Source organism: Staurois parvus, unplaced genomic scaffold (assembly GCF_062004578.1).
Source record: "Staurois parvus isolate SC_StPar_1 unplaced genomic scaffold, SC_StPar_1.0 ptg000799l, whole genome shotgun sequence".
Taxonomy (NCBI): Eukaryota; Metazoa; Chordata; class Amphibia; order Anura; family Ranidae; genus Staurois; species Staurois parvus.
The window spans coordinates 1,087,540-1,114,676 of record NW_028318595.1 but is presented as its reverse complement, the minus strand read 5'-3'; the positions used below and the strand labels follow the sequence as shown (position 1 = coordinate 1,114,676).

Genomic DNA, 27,137 nt, shown 5'->3' with positions numbered 1-27,137 from the left:
TGTTGAAACGTACAGCACCCCCATCAGTTTCAGCAGGCAGATCACCATGGGGAAGACAAAACACAACAAAACACAGTTACGCCACAGCGAGTTCACATCTATATCGAGGGGAAGTTATGGCCTTTTGCAGCCAGCCAGAAATCACAAGCAGAAGTCATACAATTTAAACTGTCAGACTGCTCATCAACCCCAGATTGCAAAAATGAGATCTTCACCACATCAAAGCACAGTCATATTGTAGCAATTGTCTTCAGGAACTGGAAACCTTGTCACCGTGCCATTCGCAAATTTAACAGAAGCTAATGACCATCACCAAAATGGTGGTTTTCTTTAAAGAAAACTCCAATCAGCGTAACAGTCACCAGTAAATCCTACTAGGTCATGTTAAAACCAAACTTTAAGCAGATTAAAAAAGATCAACATTTAATTCAGTTATATATTCATTTTAAAAGTCATTAATGGTGAATTCCAGCTATACTTAAAGCTGAACTCCAGACAAAAAAAGCAATAAATATATTCCACAACAGCCGCAAAGGATATAAATCCAATTTGTGTGCACTAAATGCCTTTACAAACTCAGATATTGCCTTGTATAATAGGCATTAACATAATCATTGTGCTGTATATAGCTTTTGCGAAGAGCAAAGCTGTGGTAGGGGCTCAGTAGACCCACCCACTACAGAAGGGGGAGGAGACAAGACCAGACACCCTGCACAAAGAGAGAGAGCAGCAGTGACCAGTCTTTATTACAGGAAGCGTCTGCACAGAGTAAAATTTTACACTGGTTTACTGCACAGACCTGGAAGAAATACAAAAAGCACCCCAAGATTAATGGACTCTTGTATTTAGGCAATTTTGCTTATCCAGCAGTTCAGCTTTAAAAATTCACCTTGCAGTGGAGCCTTCAAGGGTTAACTGCTGGTTTAGCCTAGGGGGCAAAGAATAAGGTGAGATACTTTATTCCTCACTCCAGTCTGTATGTCTGGTCCCCCAAAGCCACTCCTCCTCAAGGATCTACTGGTCTCAGCTATTCAATGTCGAGGACCTGCCCATATCCAGGGAGCGCCAGACAGAACAGCTACAAAAGGAGCGCAAAACAAAGGAGAATATTTCACCTTATTCATCACCCTGTAGAGTGAAGGATCACCCTTGTAGTGAAGGAGGTGTCTAACTGCAAGATATTTTCAAGGATAGCTGAGGTTTTATGTCCTGTCAAAAAAATATTTTCCTGTGTTTTGCCCTATATTTGCATAATTTGCATTATAGAATATCCTGAATGGCAACAGTTTGGGGAAGAGCCTTTTCTGTTCCAACATGGCTGTAAACCTGTGCACAAATATAGCTCCATAAAGACATGGTTTGATGAGCTGTGGAAGAATTTAAGTGACCTGCACAGTACCTTGACCTCAACCCTGCTGAAAACCTTTGGGAGGATTGGACCACCAACTGCAAGCCGGGTCTTCTCATTCAACATCAGTACCTGACCTCGTAAATGCACTTTTGGCTGAATGGGCAAAACTTTCTGTAGACACAGGTCCTCAAACCTTGTGGAGAGCCTTCCCTTAGGCATGGATGCCATTCTCGTCAAGAAGAACTAGGATTAATGGGATGTCCAACAAGTTCATAAAAGTGTGATGAACTTTAGGTTATACAAATGCACTTTTGGCTGAATGGGCAAAACTTTCTGTAGACACAGGTCCTCAAAACCTTGTGGAGAGCCTTCCCTTAGGCATGGATGCCATTCTCGCCATGAAGAACTAGGATTAATGGGATGTCCACCAAGTTCATAAAAGTGCGATGAACTTTAGGTTATACAGTTTATCTGCTTTAGATACACTATAAGACCATCCCAATTTCCCAAACACCACTCAATCCAATGCATGTTAGGACCATGTCATGTCCATTTTGAAGGATTTGCAGTCTGGGAATGTCTCTTCAAAGTCAGTAAGGTAGCACAGAAGGTCTTACAGAGACGATGGTCACTTATATCTTTCAATGTTTTTGAAGGTTACGGACTTTCAAAAAATTCAATAGCTCTCAAAAACTTTCGATACAGAGAGTAAAACCTTTTCCAGTCAAATGGTAAACTTCTCCAGGCCAGTAATTTGTGTCTGCAACACAGTGACCTCAACTCTACAAATCTGGATTATCTTGATAGAGGCACTTGTAGTTTCATGGACTTCTTAATCCCAAAGAAATACATTTTCATATGACTGTTGTGAGGCTCGCCCAGTGATCTGTGTTCTATTAATTTTTACACTGCAGTGCAATCATGAAAATGCTATGAAGGCTTGGCTAAACATAAATGTTGGACCTCGGCTATTATTCAAAACCACTGCCTCCCCAAATCCCAGACGGCATTTTATCAGCAGAATACGAGCAGAGAGATATTGTTCTCCTGCCAGAGGGAGCGATCTTCTACAGCTGTTTCTTAATTTCTTGAAATCACATACAAAGAGAGAAATCAAAATTGCACCAGTTCAAGCTGATGCCTTGCCAATAACTTTGCAACGGAGCCAGTATTTAAAGAAAATATATTCTACTTATGACTAGGAAATATTTTCACTTTATTGTTCCATAAATGTTCAGGGAAATATATGAACCGTGGTTTTTCAGAGCCAAGCACTCTGGTATCAACTCAAATCTATATTCCTGAAACGGAAATAGATTCCCAATATATTTCTCTCAAAATTATACAAAGGTAGGAATTGCAATTTGAACATTCATAGCATATTTGTTAATGAGGCTGTGGATGTACAGATAAAACTGAAAGATGAGAGATATATCTTGATGGGCCTGTCCATATTATTCAAATCTTCTTACACTACTGGAGCACCCATCAGCCAGTATGGAACGCCACACAGGACTCTGTTTTTAGATTTGGATAGAATGAAAATGGGTCGGGATCCTTTATAATGTTTTAATTGCTGTGTTCTCTTGGTGACTTTTCCCATCAACTCCTTTCCTGATGATACCCAAGGCAAGATTAACTTTCTGTTTTCTTTTTTTAATATATTTATATAGAAAATCCATTAGAGAACTAGTGACACATCCACTAGTGCAGTGGTCACCAAACTGCAGCCCGGGGGCCAGATGCGGACCTTTGCTTGCTTTTATCCTGCCCTTAGGGCACTATTTCGTTCACTGATGCGAATGGGGCATAATTCCCTCCACTGACACCAATGAAAGAGCACAATTCCTTCTAGTGACACCAACAATGGGACCCAATAACACCAATGATGGGGCACAATTCCTCCAAAAGACACTAACAATGGGGCACCATTCCTCCCACCGTTTCTACTCCCAATGACTAGTCCAGCTCTCCTAAAGTCTGAAGGACAGTAAACTGGCCCTTTGTGTAGAAAGTTTGAAGACCCTGCACTAGTGGGTTCTCCAAAGGTGATTCCATTCTAGAGAGTGCAAACAGTAAGTTAAACTCATAGCAATGCTCTGCAGGCCACCAGGGAAAGGACTGAGAGTGAATAAAACCAGCATATACACCTGGAGCAACATAAACATAAAAAAACTAAAATGAAAAAAAATCAGTTGGAGTTTCACTGAACTCCAGACAAACGGCTAAATTAACAGATGAAATACATATATAGGAGCTGTCTTGTTTGGAAAAAGATTTGTATTTATGGCTATCCAGTCTTGAGATTTACACAGCCTTGCCACACAACGTAACCAGATTGGTGTCCTGACTATTCTGTGCTGCAGGTAAGCAATAAAGCTAGGTCACCTCCCCACCGGAGCTTGTAATTGGACTGTAGATGAGTAGCAGCAGACCAAAGAGATAATCCCTCTGCTCATCTTGCCAGCACACGGGCATGCAGCATGCTTGATTGGTTCATAGCGGTTCTCCTCCATCTCCCAGTCTGAGTGCTGCTGTACAATTAATTACAGGATACAGGTACCAAGTCTAATGTACACTAGCTGCATTTAAGCATGCATTTTGTTATTGTTTTAATGAATACAAAACTGCATTAATAGTCATTTTATTTTTATCTACCCGGACCTCAGCTTTAAAGTAATCCTGTGCTTTGCTCACTCAGGACAAAGTAATAGGGTCACTTTAGAGCAGTCTTTCTCAACATGGGTTCCATAGAACCCTAGGGTTCGTTCAGAGGTTGTTAGGGGATCCATGAGCAATGAAAAATTTCTGTCTCTTAGGTAAGTAACCACTGAGAACCATGATCTTTTTAGCTATCTGTAAGGGAGGGGACTCTTCCTAATGAATATAAATGTAAGCAACATCTTCCTAGATACCAACACATGAATGTATAGTGAACTGTAGATTTAGTAGTTACTAGCAGGGGCTCCCTGAGACCGAAAAGTTATTTCAAGGGTTCCATCATGTTAAAAAGGTTGGGAAAGGCTGCTTTAGAGCATGCAAGGTAATGAGCACATACTTTCCTATTCTTGGCCTTTTGTTTTCCTGGTGGGCCAAAAGAGACAGAAAAAATTTGGCACTACCGGGACTGTGGGTGTATGTGACTTTTCTTGGCCTTGCTGTACTCAGTGGCTAGCAAGCTATAACCAAAGATCCATTATCTCCTGCGCTCAAAGACTCAGATCAAACAGGCGTTAGTGACAAGCAGCGTGTTGTGTGTTCATCCGCTGGTGATCAGAGGTTGTGCAGCTCTATCATGAAGCTGGGGAAGCTAAATAAAACTGTAGAGGAATATGAAAGAAAGAGCGCACAAACCTTGCACATTAGCTCAATAAAAAGTGACTAATTTTATTAATAGGAAATATACTCACAAAGTGATGGTATAACAGGCATAAGTAACCATAATCCAAACAGGGTTACAGGTAAATCGAAAAGGGGGGGGTGAAGGCTAACGCGTTTCGAAGGGTGCTCCCTTCTTCATCAGAGCTGGGTTGAGCAGATAGAGACTTCAGTATGGCAGAGTTCCCATGGCAAGGAGATATTCAGCCACTGAGTGTCAGTATTACAGCAGTTCAGCCTATTTAGTGTCAATTTACCTGTAACCCTGTTTGGATTATGGTTACTTATGCCTGTTATACCATCACTTTGTGAGTATATTTCCTATTAATGAAATTAGTCACTATTTATTGAGGTAATGCACTAGCAAGCTATAACCAGACCTAAGAACTGGGGACAACGGAAATGCCCCTTGCCCAGTGTAAGCTCTGACTCACCTTTGAGTTGGAACTTGCACAAATCCAGCAAGCAAACAGGAAGGGCTCCCTTGTTTCTTTGTCCTAAACATGCCAAATACAGGTTTGCTTTAAAGGTCTGAGATATTTTCATGCAAATTATCTCAATTTTACAAACTGAACTTCTGTATCCTTGAATCACCCTCTCCCCCCATCCCTTTTATAGCTTAAACAAAGGCACTTGAGGCATATGGCTTCTTGAACTCATCATCTTAAGGGAAAATCTCTGGAAAATCATCTTGTCAAGCCCAAAAACTGTCATACTGCAGCCTTCAGCAAGGCTTGCAGCCAAAGGTAGATTAGGAATGTACATTGCAACAAATTGACAGTTGCATGATCACAGGGAAATCCTTGGCAATGGATATTTTCTATCTGATTATATCTTATTAAATCTCAGCTTTCATTCATTATTTTCAGATTCACAGAAGGAGAGCTTTTCAGAATCTATCACCAAGTCTTATGTAGAGTCGTACTTGCTTAAAAAAAAAAGAAAAGAAAAAAAAAACAGCGATATGTCTTTAGGGGAAGATTAGACAGCTTAACGGGGAATCTCTCATTAAGCAACGTTTTAATCCTATTTAACTTTAAACACAGCCATAATTAAGAGCTGTCTTGTCTTCTATTTGATAGCTGCGCCAGGCTATTAAAAGGGAAGAGGATGCCTAAAATAAGCTGGTCGAATATTAAGATATCTTGTATGATATCTGAGTCAGTTAACAAGTTAACAAGTGTACAGATTTCTGGATAATTTAGGAGCCCCGCAGTCCAGTTAAGAGCCAGTCAACAATTTGCAAAAGCCATGGGGCACGCGGCTTAAAGAACGAGTTCTCCTTTGGGAAGATGTTACATGTTCCACCCATTTTTAGGGTGGAACATGTAACATGTTCCCATAGCCGCAGCCGTCGACCCCCCTCCCTCTGACAGATTGTACGATGAGAACTTTCCCTGTACTATCTGTCAAATTTGAAAACAGCGTGGCCATGGGGCTTTATCCAAATGGCCACATCATTCATTCACGGAAGTCCGTGAATGAATGAACTGTAAGTCCTGACAGCCTTAGGGGCTGTGGGCTTGCAGTTTTCAATGGACTACCACGGCGCTGTGGAATGCCATGGTAGTTCATTGAAGCTTCCTGTCAGAATATCTGCTTGTTCCTACATCCCATATGGCAAGCAGATATTCTGACAGGTCTGCAGGAGACCTGCATTGCATCATCGATCTACTAATTGCTGGTGCAATGCTTTCCAGGCTCCTGTAGACAACAATAATAAATGCACATTTTTTTACCTGCAAAAAAATGTGCATTTATTATTTTTGTCTAAAGGTGCACTTATCCTTTAAATAAAAAGGTTCACAAGTCAGCAACTAACAGGAACAATCAGTGTTATGTATTTTTGCTAGTCAGCAGCTGTTCCTGAAAAGTTGTAAGGCTATGGTCCATGAGATGCTGGCTTGAAATGCCGCCCACCACAAAAAAAAGAACATAAGGGTGTTTTCTTCAGAGTGTGGATTAAAGATAAACTATACAATATTAAAAAAAACACAACAGTTCATTATCTAATGTATCAATTTTAAAAAATGCAAATATCTTTTAACCTGAATTTGCATTTTTAGGACCCTAACATGCTTCACTACTCAACAGGACTTCTGCTGAAAGAAAGACAATTTAGGCCAACAATGTCGTCAGTCGAACACTAGGAACTTCTTGACAGGAGGACAGAGCAGAGTGATGACCACAGCAGTGTGTTGTGCTGGTTAAGAGTCCAAACAACAGCCTGAGACTAATGAACAAGATCCAATGCTTGAAGCGTATGTCTGGGCATTACACAAATTTCCACCCAATCCTCCCATCTTCCCCCTCATGTCATATCCCAGCATTATTTTCTCGTGTACCTTTTTCCTGTATTTAGAAACAGCGTTAACCATGTGACACGATTACCAGGACTGTAAAATTCTTGTGGAAGCAGCTCTAGGAGCTAGGTGACTACTGACATAGGCATGCCCCTGGAACGACATCTTTTAAGAGCGCTTTCAATACACAAAATTTGTGGGAAGGCTCATGGGAGTCATGACAGTAGCATCCTTTAATTGGGAAAGAAGTCATTAAACGCATGTAGAGTGGGACAAAGAGGGGTGGGGAATAGATGGAGTTCTGTATTGCACTAGTTAGTGGTATGAGGAATGAGGGCCACACAGTCCCACTATAGTGAGTACTCAAAAAAAAGACAAATCCTTAAAACATAACCTGAGACATCTGGCACAAGAGACCAGTATTACAAAGCAAAGCTATATTTAGTACTTGTGCGTAAAACCAATTTGCCCATATTTTAATAATTTTTGTGTATAGTTCTAGCATGAAGAAGTGAGTTTATATAGGGGTAGGACACCACTGATCTCCGCTCTCCACATTGCCAGGATTTAGAAGGATCATGAAACATGGGGAAATAAGCACATATTGCAGAGATGTACTCAATATAATTATGTTTTATAGTATTTTGTTCATGAATATACTTGATATTGAAACTGTGAGAGCACCTTACTTCTGAGATGGCCCTAGGTCCTTAGAGCCAGCATCTGCTCACATCCTGAGTTTATCTCAACCTCACCTTCTGAGGTCAACCCATGGCCTATTTCCTCCTGCCCCCATGCTTTCCTGTAGGCCAGTGAGGCCACACATTGCATTTGATAATCAATAGGAAGGAACAGGGAGCTGAGGAAGAAGGCCATAGACCAACTACATAAGCTATAGAAAATTATTTACATAAAAATGTACATGGGTTTTGGGGACCCCACGCCCAATTAAAATAAATTAACATGCTCATTCTGTAGATCACGAGTTAAGTTATAATGAAAGACAAGTCCATAGGTTCACTTTAACTATGGTTGAGAAAAGTAAGGTCATCGACTTGAGTGTGCCGTCTTGTAGGATGTACCTAGGGCCACGAGACTGGCTGAACAGAGTAACAATTCAGCCAGTCTCGAGCTCAGCTTTTATTAAAGCAGGATTTTATTCTTTCTCAATGCCATTCATCATCATGGGACAACTATTTTAATTCTATTTGCAAATAACTTCCAGCAACAGACACACTGGAAGCAAAATCATCAAAACACCATCCTTTTATAACCAGCTAAAACAAACTCACAAAATAATCCTTAACACAAACAATACACAAGGCTACGCCAATGTTCAGAGATCAGAGCATATGGCAAGAGAGACCGACAGCTTCATTCTGGGATGACAGCAAACTTCTTTGGTGCTTCAGCAGCTCCTGCCAGAGTACCCTTCACTTAAGCATCGTGGCTGTAGCCATGCTGTGTGTATGCCAAAGCAGGCATTCAAGTACCTGAAAATCAATGATAAGACAAAAACTCTAGGCCTTAATGAGACTTTAAAAGGAAAATGTCACAAAAGAAAAGACATGTGAGGGAGGTCATAGGCTGAAACTGACCTTCACTGTCTCTAAAGTTGCATATTGGTTAAAAGGAAGAGCAGCTAAAGATATTCACCTTCACTGTACCTGAACAATTATATAGTTTGGTTGTCAAAGACTGATAATGTCCATTTTACACTAGTCATGTGGTTATTTTAATATTTGACAGGTCCCATTTAAAGTAACCCCATCTCCAGGTTAAGAACAATTCAAACAGAGTCACCGTGCAAAAGTCGATGCTGCATATTTACTTGCTCAGTAGGCAGCAAGATCAACCTTTGCTTTCTTCCAAATATGTCGGCCAACATTTCCCTCACTGTAGTTTGAGATCTGTCCCACCTACATCATTAAAGGACACAGCAGTGATATAGTATTTGGCGGGAGAAACCACAGCCTGCGGAGGAAGGGGACATACTATCTGACACACCTGGAAGAGTCAGACAGCAGTGGCACCCATAGCTCTGCAACAGAGCGAGCAATGGCCTCACCACTCCTTGGATAACACCTTTTATTGGATACCTCTGTGTGAATTGCTCTGTCCTAGACACATGGGGGTTTATTTACTAAAGCTGGAGAGTCCAAAATCAGACTCCCTTCTGCATAGAAACCAATCAGCTTCCAGGTTTCATTGCCAAAGCTTCATTGAACAAGCTGAGGTTAGAAGCTGATTGGTTTCTATGCAGAAGGGAGTCTGATTTTGGACTCTCCAGCTTTAGTAAATAAACCCCACGGTCACTTTAAAGAGGACATTTTTCTACTGCATACAATAATTCGAAAATCCTTTTTATACTCCCATATTACACTGGAAACAAAGGATTGCTGCAAGTAACAAAATAAACCCAATTCTTCCAACATTTTCAAGTGTCAAGCTGCTTGGTCATTCATAGCCCATCTTTGTTTGACCACATTAGATTGTTGGAAACTAGCCCATGGAGTTCACAATACACAGTATATTTGCCTTAAAAGAAACCTGGAGCAAGAAAATATGGAAGTTGCTGACATCTCCCTTTGAAAATGCAAGCTACAACTTAGAACCTGTGTCTTCAAAACAGATTGACTACTTTGGCAAGATTCTGGTCATTCAAGGACACTGAAACTACAAGTTTCTTGACATCCATGCTAATCCAATGACTTAAGTCATTTCAAAGACAAGGCCTTGGAGCAAGTATACAGATCAGGTACTCAGAGTTCATTCTGATTTAATAATCTGCATACTTACTCCAGGTCTGTGAAGTATTGAGGCTAGGCAATTAGAATTTCTGGGCAGAGGTCTGCAATGGGAGTCCTGTATGGATCTCCTTCAAAAGAAAAAATCCAAGTGGCTGCCATGGGTTACAAAGACAGGTGTTCCTTCAACCATTTTTGCTTTTCAGAATCTATACTGGTAAAAAAAAATGGTACAGGTTTTATCTCATGATAACAACATGTCACGTATCGCCTCAATTGTGTGGTTAGCCACAAACACAGAATGTAAAAAGATCGCTGTGTCCCCAATAAGTCAAGACATGTAGCAGTATGCAGCCGTGCACCTAAATATAGAAGATGCGCTTCAGGACATAAAGGTCATCTGTGACTCCATTCCATTAGTATTTGATGGACTTCACTTCCGGGAGATACTCAACATCTTATACAGCTTCCCTTTAGCAGGGAGGTCACGGACCTCTCATCAGTTTTGACATGGAACTTTAACCAGACAGATTTCACATACCTCGATAATCCTGTCATGAATCTGAAGACCGCCTTCTTTGGCAGCTGGGCCGCTGTCAACTATCTTGGACACGAAAATTCCTTCGCTGGAGGGGCCGTCCTGATTGTCCTGAAAGAAGAACATAATTTGTAAACAAGGTGTTGCTTTTTTTTTTTTAACGGTAACATTATGAAATGATCTTTTCATGTACTTAGGAGTTATAAGAAGGCTTTACTGTGCTATGCATAGATTTGGTTACTGTCTCATTGCATCTCATGCTTTACTCCATAAAAGCCATGGTTTTTGCTGATGGCTGGGATAACTGGTCAGACAAGATATGTGGATTACCAAAGGTGTTGCTTTTAATGGTAAAATTATTAAATGATCCATTGATGTATTTAGGAGTACCTTCAGTTATAAGAAGGCTTTACTGTGCTATGCAATGATTTTGTTTGAGGGTTTTTTTAATAGCTTCCGTACCTTCTCAAAATAACCTGTATGGATATACTGTCTCATTGCATCCCAATCTCTACTCTATAGAAGTCATGGTTTATATTATTGTTGGGATATGTGTTGGGATGAGACATGTGGATACCCTCTGTTCTAAGAAGGCTTTACTATGCTATAAACTGATTGGATTGGATGACTTTTTGAATGCTTTAGTCACTTCTCATCATGACCTGTATGGTTAGAGTGTCTTGTTGGGTCCCTAGACCTACTCCATAGAAGCCACGGTTTATGGTTATGGTTGGGATATGTGATGGGATGAGGCATGTGGATACCCTCTGTTCTAAGAAAGCTTTAATGTGCTATGCACTCATTGGGTTGGAGGGTTTTTTAATTCCTTTAGTCGCTTCTCATCATGACCTGTATGGTACTGTCGTCTTGTTGGGTCTCAAGCCCTACTCCATAGAAGCCACAGTTTCCATGCACTGCACGGATAATGGCCAAAAACCTTACGATAGCTGTGTACAGTTTTGGAGAAATGGCTCTGTAATTTTAAGCTATAATTACACTACACACCAGCAGTTCTGAATGTTGCACGGCTTCAATCACTGCCCTAAAATTAGAAATAATTCCTTTTATTTTAGGGATACGAGATGGAATGAGACATGTGAATATCTTCTGTTCTAGGAAGGCTTTACTGTGCTACTAGCCAAAAACATTTTATTTAGTTTTTGAATATGGAAGGGTTTGAACATCTGCCAGGGTTTTATTAGTGCCCATGTCCACAGTGAGGAGATTCCACCCAGTTTTTTAACCAGATATTCCCAATAGAAAAACTGCAATTACCCAACAGTGGTACTAAACATCTCTATCCAAAACTCCAAAAAAGTTTGCCATTTTTTAATTTCAGTTTCAACAAAGCAATAGAAAACATGAACATTTGGGCAAGTATGTGAACTAGTGTGGGCTCTCAAGACCATCACCCATTGGTTGTACGCAGGCCGAGAAATGCAGAGTTAGCAGCTGTCTGGGCACCTTCTTTATAGCTCAGCTATGGTTCAGATACCCAGCTGGTCACTGTTCTAAACCTAAGAACAAATATGTAATATACTGCAGGTTACCAATCTCCTTAGATGTGGTGGCTGCATTACTTTAGTTTCTTTAGACTTTTTATCCTATATTTATACCTTGTAATTAACATACTTCTTGCCCTATAGTTATAAGGAAAACTCACTGTACTGTAGCTATGGAAGGGCAGTGTTGACATAGTTACATAGGTTGAAGGAAGACACAAGTCCATCTAGTTCATGGGTTTCCAAACTTTTCAGTACAAGGGCTACATTGTATATTTTACAAATATTCGTGGGGCAAAAAAAAGTAAGTTTTATAAAGAGCACCCCTTACATTCATGAGTGGCCATCAAAGTCCCCCCTTACATCCATGAGTGCACATCAGTGTCCCCCTTTATACCCAGGAGAGCCCATCAGAGTCTGCCCTTACATCCAGGAGTGCCCATCTGGAGGACTAGGGAAGGCTCATGGATGGCTGGCTAGCAGTGGATGTGCCTGTCTCCATATTATGACGCACAGAATAGAGCATTTACTGCCAGCCAGATATTTTCATGGACATCTGCTGAGGGATGGATAAAATGTGTAGGCTGTATGTGGCCTGCAGGCTGTAGTTTGGAAATCCTCAAGGCTCCATTCACATTAGTGCTTCTCTAAAGTTGCGCGATTTCCAGTGTGACTTTGGAGCATGACTTTGATCCGACTTCAACTTTGATCTGGCTTTACACTCACTGGACTAAAGTTGCATCAAAAGTCATACCAAAGTAGTGCAGGACTACTTTCAAGTAGCTGCGACTTGAAGTTGCAGAGATTTGAATGGTACTCACTGGGAATCATGAGGTGCTATATGTCATGCGACTCGACCCCAAAGTCACATGGCAAGTCACACAAATGTGAATGGACTCTCATCTAGTTCAACCAAGAGAAAAAATAAACAGAAAACCTCCATATACATGACCCAGTTGATCCAGAGGAAGGAAAAAAGCCCAATGAAGCAAGGTCCAATTTGCTCCAGTGGAGGCATAAAAATCCTTCCTGATCCCCTGGGGGCAACTGGATATTCCCTGAATCAACAATTTAATGTGCTATTACCTATAGATGTTAAAATCTGACTATATTTTGTGCATTTAGGAATTCATCAAGATATTTTTTTAAAACGATCTATTGAACTGGCCAGAACTAGTTCTTGAGGGAGCCTGTTCCACTGTGATGTCATGATAGGACAAAAAAGTGTGCTGGAACTATAGAACACCCACCTTCATGATCTACATAACATGGGGGGAAGTGTTCTGTAGTCCACAGAGAACTGGGAACAATGGTAACTGATAACAGTCAGAAGAAAGCATAGGACATTACAAGCTCACAGGATTTCTGGCAGGATTAACTGGTATTTCTTTTTGTGCTTAATCACATATAACAAAATGCTTTCAATGGGATATTAAACAAAAGGCAGCAAAAATCCTATCCATGATTTTTTTTCTTCTTGTCTGTGTAGCATTGAGGAAACTGGTCTTCAATTTCTGTCCCAGAAAGACAACAATACGTGACAGGAAATCCTACAGGTGTCCCCACTACAAGACTTCCCCTCAATTCTTTTCTTGGTGACAACTGTACAACTTTGGATTGCCCCTCACTTTCTCCCCCTGTGACAATGGTCACTAGAACAGATAGAGGGGGGAAATTACCCAGCAGGGACAACCCCTGAGGTTCCAGCCCTTTTCTACTTTATACTACCTTTTCCAAAAAAAAAAAAACCCAATATTATTAAACTTCTAGTTTTTCTCAAACACTTTCAGCAGCTGATTTAATCACTTTCTGTATGCAGCTTCTTTATCTTTTAACCCTTGCCTATGTTCCAGTTTAATCTGGTGCCCCGATCACTGCCCCAGGTTAGCTGTTGTAGGCTCCTTTCTCTAGCAGCATCCTATGGAGTCACCTTTGCATTCAGGGACTAGAGTTGTATCTCCCTGCACTGTGTGCATCAATAGAAACACAAAGCCCCATTGCCAAGAATGCCAAGACACTCCCCTGCTCCTCCCTCCTCTTTCCCCCTCTTTTCTCTAAGCTGATACTGCACTGTCCACTGTTAACTCCTTCCTGTGAGGAACGGTTCTTCAGGGAAGTGGTACTGAGGGAGCAGGAGCCAGCATCATTGAAAGTTGTACACTGCAAGTGCTGGGGTCAGAATTTTAACAAATAGTATACTGGGGGATCTTTATTTTATTGTGCTCAGTGTGATAACCTAAAAAACGTTGAGGGTCTAATACTGCTTTAAAATAACAGATCAGTAACAGCAAAGTATAAAAAAGAACTGGAAACGACCTCAACACCACTCTAAAGGCCAAATTCTCTTTAGCTTAGGTCAGGGGTAGGCAACCTGAGAGCCGCAGGACTACAAGTTCCATCATGCCTCTGCAAGTCATAGCTGTAACTGCCAGTTTTCTTATCTTTGCAATGCCTCATGGGAAATGTAGTTCCACAACAGCTAGAGAGCCGCAGGTTGCCTACCTCTGGCTTAGGTTCACACTATGAATCGCATAGGAATTGTACAGGAATGCATGTGCAATTCAGCACCATGCAAATTTAGCCCATTCATTTTGAGTGGGCTCAAATCGTACCACATTGCACAATTTTAGAAACGTGCTGCAACCGAATCGCATGGTCGTTTTGTGCCATGAAATCCAGTGCAAGCAAACACACTGCATTTGTTAACTGTGTTTGGGCGTTGTTAACACTGCATTAACAACCACTGCAGAGCACAAAGGCAGTGCGATCTGAGTGTGGTACGGGAAACAGACATGGATCGCGGGTTACCCGCACCGCATTCTAGTGTGATCCGGGGCTTACTCCATTTTTTATTGTTTGATCACTTGAACCCAGCAAACACATGAAAGCAGCAAAGCTGCCAACCTACAGCCTGCATCAAGCTACATAGAGATCAACAAGTCATAACTGCAATCAAATCGTCACTTTTAGAATGTACAGTATGTATGTATCAATGTTCCCCAAGCATTAGACATTACAGTGTCTCCAAGGTTTCATACCAGGGAAGAAGATATGACAATTATGCAGTATATGAACTCATGTCTGCCCCCGATCCTAACATAACTGACTGTCCTGCATAGTTCACATAGCTCCCAAATGTCCCTCTGTGGACCCCAACCCCCCTGTTCTCTTCTTCTACGTCAAACATATAGATCTGTAGATATAACTGTACAATTTTAACTTTTATATTGTTTTTTACTCCAATGGTTTTTATTAATTTTTTAAACATTATAAAACAGAGGCAATAAAACACGCCCACACAGGGGCTATCAATTGCACAGAAAAAAAAATGCAAAATAAAAAACAAAAAAAAAGGAAAAACAGTGCTCTAACACCAACAGGGCAAAAGGTACGCCCACGCAGGGACTATCAATGACACATAAGGTACAAAACATTAATGCAACTGACTCTAACAACTAAAGGCAGCTGTCCAGTCACACCAAAAACAGAGAGAGAGAGAAAGGGAAAAAAAAAGGGGGGGGGGGGCAAAAAGCAGGGGTCCAAGAGCGCCAGTATCGAACGCCATTACATCCCCAGGCTAGCCGGGGGGAGTGTTTATATTGTTTTTTAATTGTATTCTAGAGACCACTAAATAAATATGTTGCATAAATATAAATGCAAGTATAAGGAATGTACACATGGACATTAGACATGCATTTCCTATGTGCAATCGTCACATCAACTTGTATGGAAAAAAAAGCTGAACCTGACCGTAAGAGAAACATTTTCTAGATAAAAAAAACAGGGGCTGCCATGGCTAACAATACTAGTTGCCTGGCTCTTAAATGGTTATTTACAGCATTTTCTTTTTTTTGACTTGCAATGGCCTCTGAACTTACTACCGCAGGGGTCTCCAAACTGTGGCCCATAGGCTGGATGTGGCCCTTTGCTTGCCTTTACTGACCCTTGGGGCACCACTTCTTCCACTGATACAAGGGACTATTATTTCCACTGACACCAAAGACAGGGCACTATTCCTCCCACTGACACCAGAGATGGGGATCTAATTCTCACACTGACACAAATTATGGGGCACTATTCCTCCGATTGACACCAGTTAAGGGGCACTATTCCTCTAATTTATTTTATTTATTATAGGTACTTATATAGCGCCATCAATTTACGCAGCACTTTACATATATATTGTACATTCACATCAGTCCCTAACCCTCAAGGGGTGTACAATCTAAGGTCCCTAACTCACATTCATACATACACATACTAGGGCCAATTTAGACAGGAGCCAATTAACCTACCAGCATGTCTTTGGAGTGTGGGAGAAAACCCACGCAGGCACAGGAAGAACATGCAAACTCCAGGCAGGTGGTGCCGTGGTTGGGATTCGAACCAATGACCCTAGTACTGCCAGGTGGAAGTGCTAACCATTTAGCCACTGTGCTGCCTAATTGACACTAATGGTGGGGGCTATTCCTCCCACTGACACCAATGATTGGGCACTATTCCTCCCACTGACACCAATGATTGGGCACTATTCCTCCCACTGACACCAATGATGGGGCACTATTCCTTCCATTGACACCAATGATGGGGCACTATTCCTCCCACTGACACCAATTATGGGACACTATTCCTCCCACTGACACCAATTATGGGACACTATTCCTCCCACTGACACCAATTATGGGACACTATTCCTCCCACTGACACCAATTATGGGACACTATTCCTCCCACTGACACCAATGATGGGGCACTATTCCTCCCACTGACACCAATGATGGGGCACTATTCCTTCCACTGACACCAATGGTGAGGCACTATTCCTCCAACTAATACCAAAGATGGGGGCGCTATTCCTCTAACTGATACCAATGATGGGGCACTATTCCTCCCACTGACACCAATAATGGGGCAATATTCTTCCCACTGATAGCAATGATGGGGCACTATTCCTCCCACTGACACCAATAATGGGGAAATATTCTTCCCATTGACACCAATGATGGGGCACTATTCTTCCCACTGACACCAATGATGGGGCACTATTCCTCACACTGAAACCAATGATGGGGCACTATTCCTCACACTGAAACCAATGATGTAATGTTTTTACTTCCACTGACCACCAAGCCTATGCCATTGTTTATCCCCCACTGATGCCAGGGCATTTTTTCAGCACAGTCCAGCCCTTATAAACTTTGAAGGGCAGTAAACTGGCTCTTTGTTTCAAAAGTATGGAGACAGCAGATGGGAAAGAAAAGTGAGAAATTGATGCTGTAAAGCCATAATTACAAGGGACATCTATCCGACATCTAGTTTTTAATCTGAAATCTGCTGTTTTTCCTAATAGATGATCAAATTATTCATTTGTGAAAACTGTTTTAAAGTGAGCCTGGACTGTCAGATTAAAAGCCTTATTTTTAATTATCATCACTCATAGGAGAATAACAAAAAGTCAAATATACATGTCAAAATATTTCCTTTTCTGTATAATAGTACATGTTTGGAAATCCTCTGCTGGTTACACAGACTCCGCTGAAGGGGAGATCAGTGTTCAGGCACAGCACTGACTGGTCATGTGACCGCATTAAAGGTAGTTCAAAGTAGAAGATTCACAGGGCAGAGCTAGATATATGACATATGCCTTTTTCCTTTTACAGTTGCCCTAATGGTGATGATTAATAAAAAGACTCAAAATATGGAAATAGTTCATAGAAAGAAGAGCTTACACTATTTTTACAGTCTGGAATGATTTGTTGATAACAAGCTTTGTTCAGATAAGACACAGCCAACACATTTCGGGATACTAATCGACCTTCATCAGGGCTTTACTATAACTACAAGTTCAATTATCTATGAAATATTGATTTTATACATCTACAGGATAGGTTTATGTAGTTGTTGTTGTTGTTGTCATTATGTTGACAATACTAACGAAGGTCTCATTTATTATATTATATTGTGTGTGGGGGGGGGGGGGTGTTGGACCAATGAAACCAAAGTTTTGTATTCATTGATATATTTGTGGAATAGATCTTCCATCTGGGGAGTTAAAGTATAACTAAAGGCAAAACTTTTTTTGGTTTTGGATGGTGTGGAGAGGGATTGAATACCTGTTGGGCCCTGTTAGGAAGCTTCTCCCTCTCTATTTGTCCTGTTTACCATTATCATTAAAAGTGAAAGTATAAGAAAGCCCCAAATTTTGGTAATAGAGGTGACATCTTCCAATGGGGACACTAGTTTTGATGACCTGGGGGGCCCCAAGAGTTTCTCTTAATTTTCTGGGATTTTTTCTCATTTCCTGTTGTGGCTATGGGAAGTCAAGGTAAATCTCCCCAATAGGACACAGGTGGCAAAAAAAACAGACAGAGGTTATAAACCTCCATTACTCTATCCAAATTAAAAAAAAAGTTTTGCCTCTACTACTATGTTAAAGCTCAAGGGAGGGGCAATAGCAATAGACTCTGTTCCCTTGCATACTAGCCCTGAGGAGGGGGGAAAGGGGGGTAATTCCCCAAAATGCTTTGACTATACCTGTTATCTCCAATGAACTTCTCAAATAAACCCTTGAGTGAAACAACCAGGCAACAAGCATTTTCGGAAGCAGAGGTCTGCAATGGAAGTCCTCATTATCTCAGGTTTCCATTATTCTGACAGCATTGGTCCTCACACAACCTCAGCTAACTATAGACAAAATCCAGCAAGGCTGATCGCTATTTCTGTGAGAATGGTTGGCTAAGGCTGTCTTAAGTCACCCATAGGATTACCTCCTCTTCAATCTATTATGAATGCTGCTGCCAGACTCATCCACCTTACCAACCCACTCAGTGTCCGCCACCCTTCTCTGCCAATCCTTCCACTAGCTTCCACAACATATTAACAACATCATACAAAACCATCTACAACTCTGCCCCCAGCTATATCACCAATCTTGCCTCAATATATCACCCAAACATCCAGAACTTCTCCAGAGCCTCTGTCCTCTGGAACTTTCTACCCTGATTTGTCTGGCTATTTCCCACTCTGTTCACTTTTAGGCAATCCCTGAAAACTCATCTCTTCAGGGAAGCATATTCTGCCCTCAGCTAACAACTGACTCTTTTATTTCTCCCATCAGTTCATCCCTCACAGTTGTTACTTTTTGTTCCAGTTGCCCCACCCTATCAGATTGTAAACTCCCAGGAACAGGGCCCTCCTTACCCTCTTGCATTGTTGCTGTACTGCCTCCCTTTATAGTGTAAAGCGCTTCACAAACTGTTGGCACTATATAAATCCTGTATAATAATAATAATAATAACAACCCACAGATATGAAGATCATCAGTTGTTATCAGCAGGACTAGGTGAACATTATCCCACATATATGGGTGCCTTTAACCACTTGACCTCTGCCCTGTAGCAGTTGTACTGCTACAGGGCAGATGTTCTATGCAAAATCACGTATATAAACGTGATTTTGCTCTTACGCCGTGGGGGGGGGCAAGTGCCACTGGAGTGCCGCTTCTGCTGTGACCGAACACAGCAGAAGCCGATCAACAGGTGCCAGCCAATGGATTAGTGATGGCACCCATTGATCGCTGAGGAGACTGACAGAACACAGGTCTGCCTATGTAAGCAAGGCATAGCTGTGTTCTGGCAGCAGTGATCTGCTAGTTTTTCTTACTCTGCAAAGCAGGGAAACTAAATCTAGCAGATTTCCTAGTAAAAATAACTAAATTTGTACACAAAAACACTGGTTAGGCACACAGTTAACCCTTTGATCACCCTAGATGTTTAACCCCTTCCTAGCAAGTGTCATTAATACAGTGACAGTGTATATTTTTAGCACTGATCGCTGTATTAGTGTCATTGGTTCCCACAAAGTGTCAGTTAGCGTCAGACTGTCCGCCGCAATATCGCAGTCCTGCCACCATTACTAGTATTAAATGTAAAAGAATTCCAGTGTATATACCATAGTGTGTAAATGCTATCACTTTTGTGCAAACCAATCAATATACGCTTCTTGGGATTTTTTTTTTAGCAAAAATATGTAACAGAATGCATTTTTGCCTAAATTTATGAAGAAATTAGATTTTTTTTAATAGATATGTTTTATAGCAAAAAGTAAAAAACAGATATTGTTTGGTGTTTTTTTTTTAAATTTCGGTCTTTTTTAGTTTATAGCACAAAAAATAAAATCAAATACAACCAAAAGAAAGCTCTATTTGTGGTGAAAAAAGGATCTAAATTTAATTTATGTACAGAGTTGTATGACCGCGCAATTGTCAATTAAAGTAACACAGTGCTGCAAAAAATGGCCTGGTAATGAAGGGGGTACATTTTCTGGAGGTTATGTAGTTAAGGTAGTAGGCACAGGGAGAGCCACTTTAAAGCCTGAAGCATCGCCTTCCTAGAAGGTAGAGACACTGGCAAGACAAAGGTGTATTTTTATGACTATTCTCTTCATGAGTAAAAGTGAGTTAATAGTTAACCCACATATCTGTTATTTTTACTGAGCCACTTAAGCTGAAGAGGAGAGACAAAAAATTCCTTGTTGACTCTCATCAAGGACAAACCTGAGAACTGTTGAATGGTAATCTTCTGCCAGATCCTCTTTACCATACCCAATGATATGCAAGATTTTTCTTTCTTGGCATACCAATGACCCAATGGCTCCGCAACTGCAAACTAAACAGCACTTAAGGCATGCTAAAGTTACAAACGACTGATAAGCTGCTTTACCATGCTTTAAGCATAATGTGGACACAGCATCAGATACGTTTTTTCTATTTTCTATTTCAATAGATCATTATTGTGTTTTTCATGTTATGTATAGTAACAATGGTTACCCACAGGAACAGTAAAAAAACTAGCATCAGCCAAAAATATAACTACCCAAATGCCTCATTAACCAAAGTCACGATGTAGCCACATTGGACAGATCATCATTATAAGTGGTACATTAGTTAGTTATTTGGGTGACCCAACTGGCAGGTGATTGTCATCTTAGTAGGTACCAATGAATATAAACCTTAGAGCAAGTAAAGAGGAGAAAGAGAAGGCAAAGAAATTAATATAAGAGGGGTTAAAAAGGGGTACCAGAAGGGGGAAGAACCCCCTGAATGTATGGAACTTTCATAAATTAATTCACCTAGAGAGTGTCAAATAGTCAAAAAAGAGCAATCAAAATCCTGTGGGAGATAGCAAGTTATCCATAGGTCTCAAACGTTTTGGAAGCTTTTTATTGAGTCGCCTATTAGGGTCACCATTTTTTTGTTACTCAAATACCAAGTTCTTTTTTTTCTTGACTTGGGCTATGTTAGGTTTGAATGGACCATCAGATATATGTTTTTATATTAGGTGCATGCTGGCTAATGTGTTAAAGGCCCCGAAAGACAGGTCCAATTTCAGGCATTTCCTGCTAAATCAGCCTTAATTTGAGCAGCTGATGGACCTACAAGCACCATCTGGCTGAACAGTGGGTTGTTGGGTAGTGCCCTGTACACACCAATAGGCAGTGCCATTGTGTTCATATAGTCACAAGTACCACATCAGCCTATATACAGTAGCCAGAAATGGCCTTCATCTGTTAGCCTGGATAGGGGAATCAACTGATTGGAAATCAAGCCACGTAAAGTCTTACAGGTATTTACTACCACTCACCGGGATCCTCCTGATGATGCCTACCTCTGCTTTTCCATCCCATTATATTTTATTCTCTTATTAAAATCCCTTTACTGCCTGGTAGCTTTGCAAGAAAGAAAAACAATGTGGTATCTCGGTAATGGTAGAAAGAATGGTAAACAGAGAACAAAGGCTGAGAGCTCTACTAGTGGGCATCATGTTTAGACTTGATGTTGTCAGTGGGATAAAAGAATCAGTATGGAATCAGTAGGACTTAATCATCACAGAAATAACCTCACAAGATACCGCTCTAGAGAAAAACCTTGCTATAGTTTCTAATGGCAGAGCGTTTCAGAACCTCAACTATAACCTATGAACAATCTGCAGTCGGGGGGCTTATAATATGCAAATTAAAAAATCTCATAAACTGGACAAGAAGCAAGGTTTGTTGTCCGTACCTCAGTTTGGGATTTGGGAAGTGGTGTGATGTGCCCACCGCTGTCACCGACAGCATAAATATGTGAGTATCTAGATGCAGGTCCTAATAGTTCTTCGTTTTCTACATGTGTTTGACTTAAAGAGGAACTTCAACTGGCTATCTAAAAAGTAAAAATCAACTGCTACAAGTACTGTAGCTGCTGACTTTTAAAAAACACATACAGACCAGCTCAAGGAATCAATTGCAGTTTTCCTAGAACCTGAATTCTTCACCACTGTTTTTGTTCCCATGCTGCCATCTTGGTTTCGGAAACTGGCTATGACTTTCTTACCATTTATAGCCATCCCACTACTGCTGTGTAAGGTCCGCTGCCAGGGGTTGACTGTCCTGAAGCCTCATGGGATGTGTGACATTTATCCCAGGAGGCTGCAGCCAGAGGGGTCAGACTGAAAACAACATCATCCTTGCCTAGGTGAGGAATGAGAAGGTGGGAGCAGGTACCTACTGATAAAGATGCTTGCTACACTAAAAATTTGTTCAAATGTTTAATAGGCAGGGTTCGTACAATGGCATATGTTGATTGTGAGTGAAGCTCCATTTTAAGGGCTGAACATTGGAGCAATGCTTTTTCTTTTCTGAAATTGTAAAGCTAAGTAGTTAAGCTAAGTTTCTTAAAAGTTTCTTAAACTTTTATTTAGAGAGTGCTTGGTAAAGAAAGGGAACTCCAACAAAAATTCTCTTTAGCTCTGGATAAAGTGGAGAAGGGTCAGAACCTCTGTACGCCTTCCATAGCTGTTTGTATCCCCATTTAGGAGATTTCTACCCACCCCCACACAACAGGAAATAAGAAAAATCTCTCACTTTCTCTTTCATTGACAGGTGTCAAACAGAGCAGGAAAATATTGTTGCATGACCTATTGCAGCCTTAATACCAAACATAAAGCCTTACTCATGGGGTCAAGTGAGTCAGATGACATTAAAAAGGTCCATCAGAAGGAGCGCCCACCTTCCAACTCCCCTAATCCAACAACCCACCAGAGAAACCCGCAAAGGATCCAGGACAGGCACCTTTGTGGTATTAAGTGTGACCTTTCTTATCCTGTGTGGAGACAGATTATTCTCACAGAAGGTTGAGTGTATTTACCGTACAGGATCACCGCAACCTCAACAGATGTAAGTGGAGTCATTCACTACACTATAAGGGCTCTCTTGCCTCCCTCTTTTCTTGTCTGGTGGATACTCCAAGTTGTCCCAAAGGTCTACCACCAACCTTTTTGTGGCTGAACCCTTTGGATCCCCTTGGACCACCACATCCTAAATCCCTTTGTCACTGGGTGGTACCCACACATTGCTTTTCTGTGAAATTTAACTTGTGGACCAAACTATATTTCCCGAGACCCTCATGTACTGTTCACATCGCATTGGACTGTTACCAGTGAAGGACAAGTCAGACCACCCTATTGTTGTCCTCCAGGCAATTCCCTCTTGTACTGGTCCCTCTGTCAGTACTTGGTGAAGTCCTTGGTGAAGAGGGGAGGGGTTAGCTAGCAAGCCAATTCATATGTGGTGACAATGCGTTCACATCCCTTTAGAGCAATCTTTCTCAACCTTTTCAACACAGAGGAACCTGTGAAATAACATTTCCGTCTCAGGGAACCCTGCTAAATGTTACTTTATCGATATCTATAAGTCATGGTACATTAGTGTGATGATCAGTGGGTAGAATGCTCCTTATATTGAGAAGAATTACCCCCTAACAGATCGCTTAAAAGATAAATGGTGCCAATGGGAACCTATCTGAGAGGCAGAAATTGCTCATTGGCCAAGGAACCCCTTGCAACCTCTGGAGTAGCCATTCTCAATTAGGGTTCCTCCAGAGGTTGCTAGGGGTTTCTTGAGCAAGGAGCATTTTGTGGCTTTCAGGTAGGTCACCACTGAAACAAATTATCTTTTTAGCTATTTGTAAGGGGGAATCCTTCCCAATGACCACAAATGTAAGGAGTATTCATCCCAGTAGCCATCACACTAATGTACAGTGAGCTGTAGATATCATAATCATTGGCGGGGGTTCCTTGAGACTGGAAAAATATTTCAAGGGTTCCTCCATGTTGAAAAGGTTGAGAAAGGCTGCTCTGGCGGAACCCTAGGGTTTCTTAAAACCCTGATTGAGAAACTCTGCTATACAGTTTGCACAGCATGGGTGGGATATGGTAGAATAACAGGTAAATTCTAATGCAAAATTTTGTGGTCATATTTCTGCGTTGTCAGCCATCCAGAGGAAGCAGCTTTGACACTTTCACAGCCAGGATCAGCAGGTAGTTAATACACTACAGTTTTCATTAGTATGACTGTTTTTGTAACTTTTATTTAGTCTCTGGTAATTTCCCTGCTTGTGCCCTTTGCCAGTTAAAATCTTTCAGACCGCAGTCAACCTCCACTCTTTAAAATCAAAGTTTTGCCCTACCTTCCTGTGTGGTCACCAGGTTGGGAAGTAAGGATAGAGGTCCTCAACAGGGATATAGGCAGCAATAAAGCCTTGACATACTGTAAGTTCCAACATTTTCCCACATTTTGTTAGAAAATAAAAAAAAATGGCTGGGGTTTCATTTTAGGAAAGTGGTACGTGCAAAAAAAATTGCAGACACAGGGAAGCTGCTATTTGCTGTGTCTGATTATGAGGGCACTTTCTGCTGGGCTTGGACTTCCCCTTTAAAATACTATGAACAAACAAAATGACTAGCCCTCCATGACCAACTTTTTAAAAATCCGCTTTCTCCCACCTACACAGCTGTGATGCTGTTGACACTTTAAATCTGAGAGACCACAGTGACGCAACATAAGTCACAGGGAAGAAGTCTATAAACTTTCTACTCCCAGACCTGGTGGTATCGGAGGTTTGTTGGTAAAAAAGCGGCCAATTAATATTTGTGTTTTTTACATTTTTCCTGTCTTTTGCCAGTTAAGAACCTTGGCAGCTGTGTGAGGGTTTGGTGAATAGCAAATTCATACAGAAACATTTTTTTGGCATAGGAGATACAAGTTCCCACACAGAAATACCTTTATTCAAGTGACAGAACAGAAGCCCAGTGTGAGAGCAACGCCAAGCTGTGCCGCTCCTAACGGCCCTCGATTAGCTATATAAACCTGAGCTTACAAATAGAGAAAGGCACATTTTATATTGGTCAGCCAGGAGCAATGCACCTATGTCAATTATTAAAGAGCATGAAAGCCCTAACAATGCACTTCTCTTATTTGGGCCCTGTTTGTTGACTATACCTTTGAATGTGTTTTGTTACTGTATATCTGTTTGACAAGTGCAAAAAAATCTATGGATCCTGCTAGAAATCATGTCAGCTGATAACTTCCCATGCTCTCTCTGTCTGTGCTGCATTGTTATCACTTACATTCTTTTTAATTATCTAGGTCTACAGAACCCCTATGGAGAAGACAAGAGAAGGTCTCTGTTGCCCTGTCCTTGGGTAAGCTGCCACCACCTCGGTGGTTTAGCGTGCATGCCTGTTAGACCCCATGCACACTGGGCATCAGGGGCGGACTGACCATTTGGAAACTTGGGCACTGCCCGAGGGCCCGGGGTCAGTAGGGGGCCCCATGAGATGCCCCTGGTACCTTTTTCATAGGTTTTTTTAGTTTGGGCAAGAACACAGGGGCCCCATGATCCCCTATTGCCCGGGGGCCCCAAGAGTTGTCAGTCCACCCCTGCTGGGCATGCTTATACAGGCATTTGACCTTTTGTTTTACTTTCAGCCTTTAGAAGCAACACTATGTTAGCCTATGTGTCCATGCACATTTGGGCATTAATAGGCTGAAATAGAAAACCACAAGTGCATTTTTGAGAAGAGCTTTTGGGTGGAAAAACCACTTGATGCACATAAACATGCATATATGCACCTAAGTGCAGAGTTTAGGTGCGTTCTGCATTTTCAAGCTTAAAATTGATTATAGTGAAAAATGAGCAGAGGGGAATGTTTTGTAAAAAACTATTATAAGAAGTCACGTCCATAATCACACATAAATGTGCAAAAACTTGAAGCCATTATGTGTCTTTTTGTATGCCGTTTTTTTTATCTGGCATTTTTCAGGCGCCTAGTTTGCATGGACCCTTAAAGTCTATGGAAGGCTGAACACTCTACTGAGTGGTAACGGGGTTTAAAGCCCTGTGTGTTCAGAACACAGAAGATTTGCAATCCAGGTCTTCATCCCTGAACACACAGGGCCCTATACTCCAGTACCCCTCGGTAAAGCACCCAGCCCAATCCAGCTGCCGCCTGTCATGTGCAACAGGCCTTAGATACGCTTAAAACATCTCTGCTAAGTTACATTTCTATAATGACTGCACTCAGGGATGGACTGACAACTCATGGGGCCCCCAGGCAATCCCGGGGACCCTGTGTCCTTGCCCAAACTCAAAAAAGCCTATGAAAAAGGTACCAGGGGCATCTCATGGGGCCCCCTACTGACCCCGGGCCCTCGGGCAGTGCCTGAGTTTCCAAATGGTCAGTCTGCCCCTGGCTGCACTATATAAGATCAAAGCCCTGTACATATTGTCGCAACTTCTTTGTTTATCCGGGTGGATTATACCTTGTTTCTTTCAGGATAAATTGGGGGTTTTTTGGTGGTAAATGGTAACAGATACTGTATCTCCTGATTTTTTTTATTAAAAAAGAAAATAATAAAAAATAGTAAAAAAAAAAAAAACAAATTTTTAAAAATGTAGCTGTCTATTTCTAGCTACTACCATAATTTACCACAAAATAAACAACCCAAAATAAATTCTCCTGCTCCAGACGATCACAGTGATACCACACATGAGTTTGTACCCGTATTAGGGCCCAGAAACAACAGTGCGCATTTTGCTTTTTTTTTTAGGGATGCACTGATACCCTCTTTTAGATCGACAAGTACGAATACCGATACTTTGCGGTGCGATTTGCGTTAATACAGAATATATGGATGGAGATTTCACCGCAAAGAACAGCATGTGATTTGAACAGTAATGTGATTCCTGTTGAAATCGCATGTTGTTTCCCCACTGCTCCTGTGTGAACCCAGACTTATCATAGCCTGATCTCACAAAGGAGCAGTGCATGGAGGTTTTCCGCAGCGGAGAGTGGGAGAGAAGGGCATGTGGGGATATATCCCTGGTGACAGATGCTCTATATTCTCAGCTGGAGAGGAGAGAAAGCAACAGGGATTTGAAATCCCCACGGCTTTCTCCCCTCTCCTTGAAGGGATGACAGTCCGGGCTAGAAGGCTTCTG

The 27,137-nt window shown here is 41.4% G+C and overlaps 1 protein-coding gene across 2 annotated transcripts in view; it reads right to left on the bottom strand.

The window, feature by feature from the left end:
• The window catches only part of PDZRN3 (PDZ domain containing ring finger 3), a 350,680-nt gene that overhangs the window by 279,396 nt on the left and 44,147 nt on the right, over positions 1 to 27,137 (bottom strand). For both annotated transcript variants that reach the window (XM_089654795.1, XM_089654796.1), the window contains one exon: positions 10,321 to 10,428. In XM_089654795.1, coding sequence (XP_089510921.1) covers positions 10,321 to 10,428 — 108 coding nt within the window. The remainder of the gene's footprint in view (positions 1 to 10,320; positions 10,429 to 27,137) is intronic.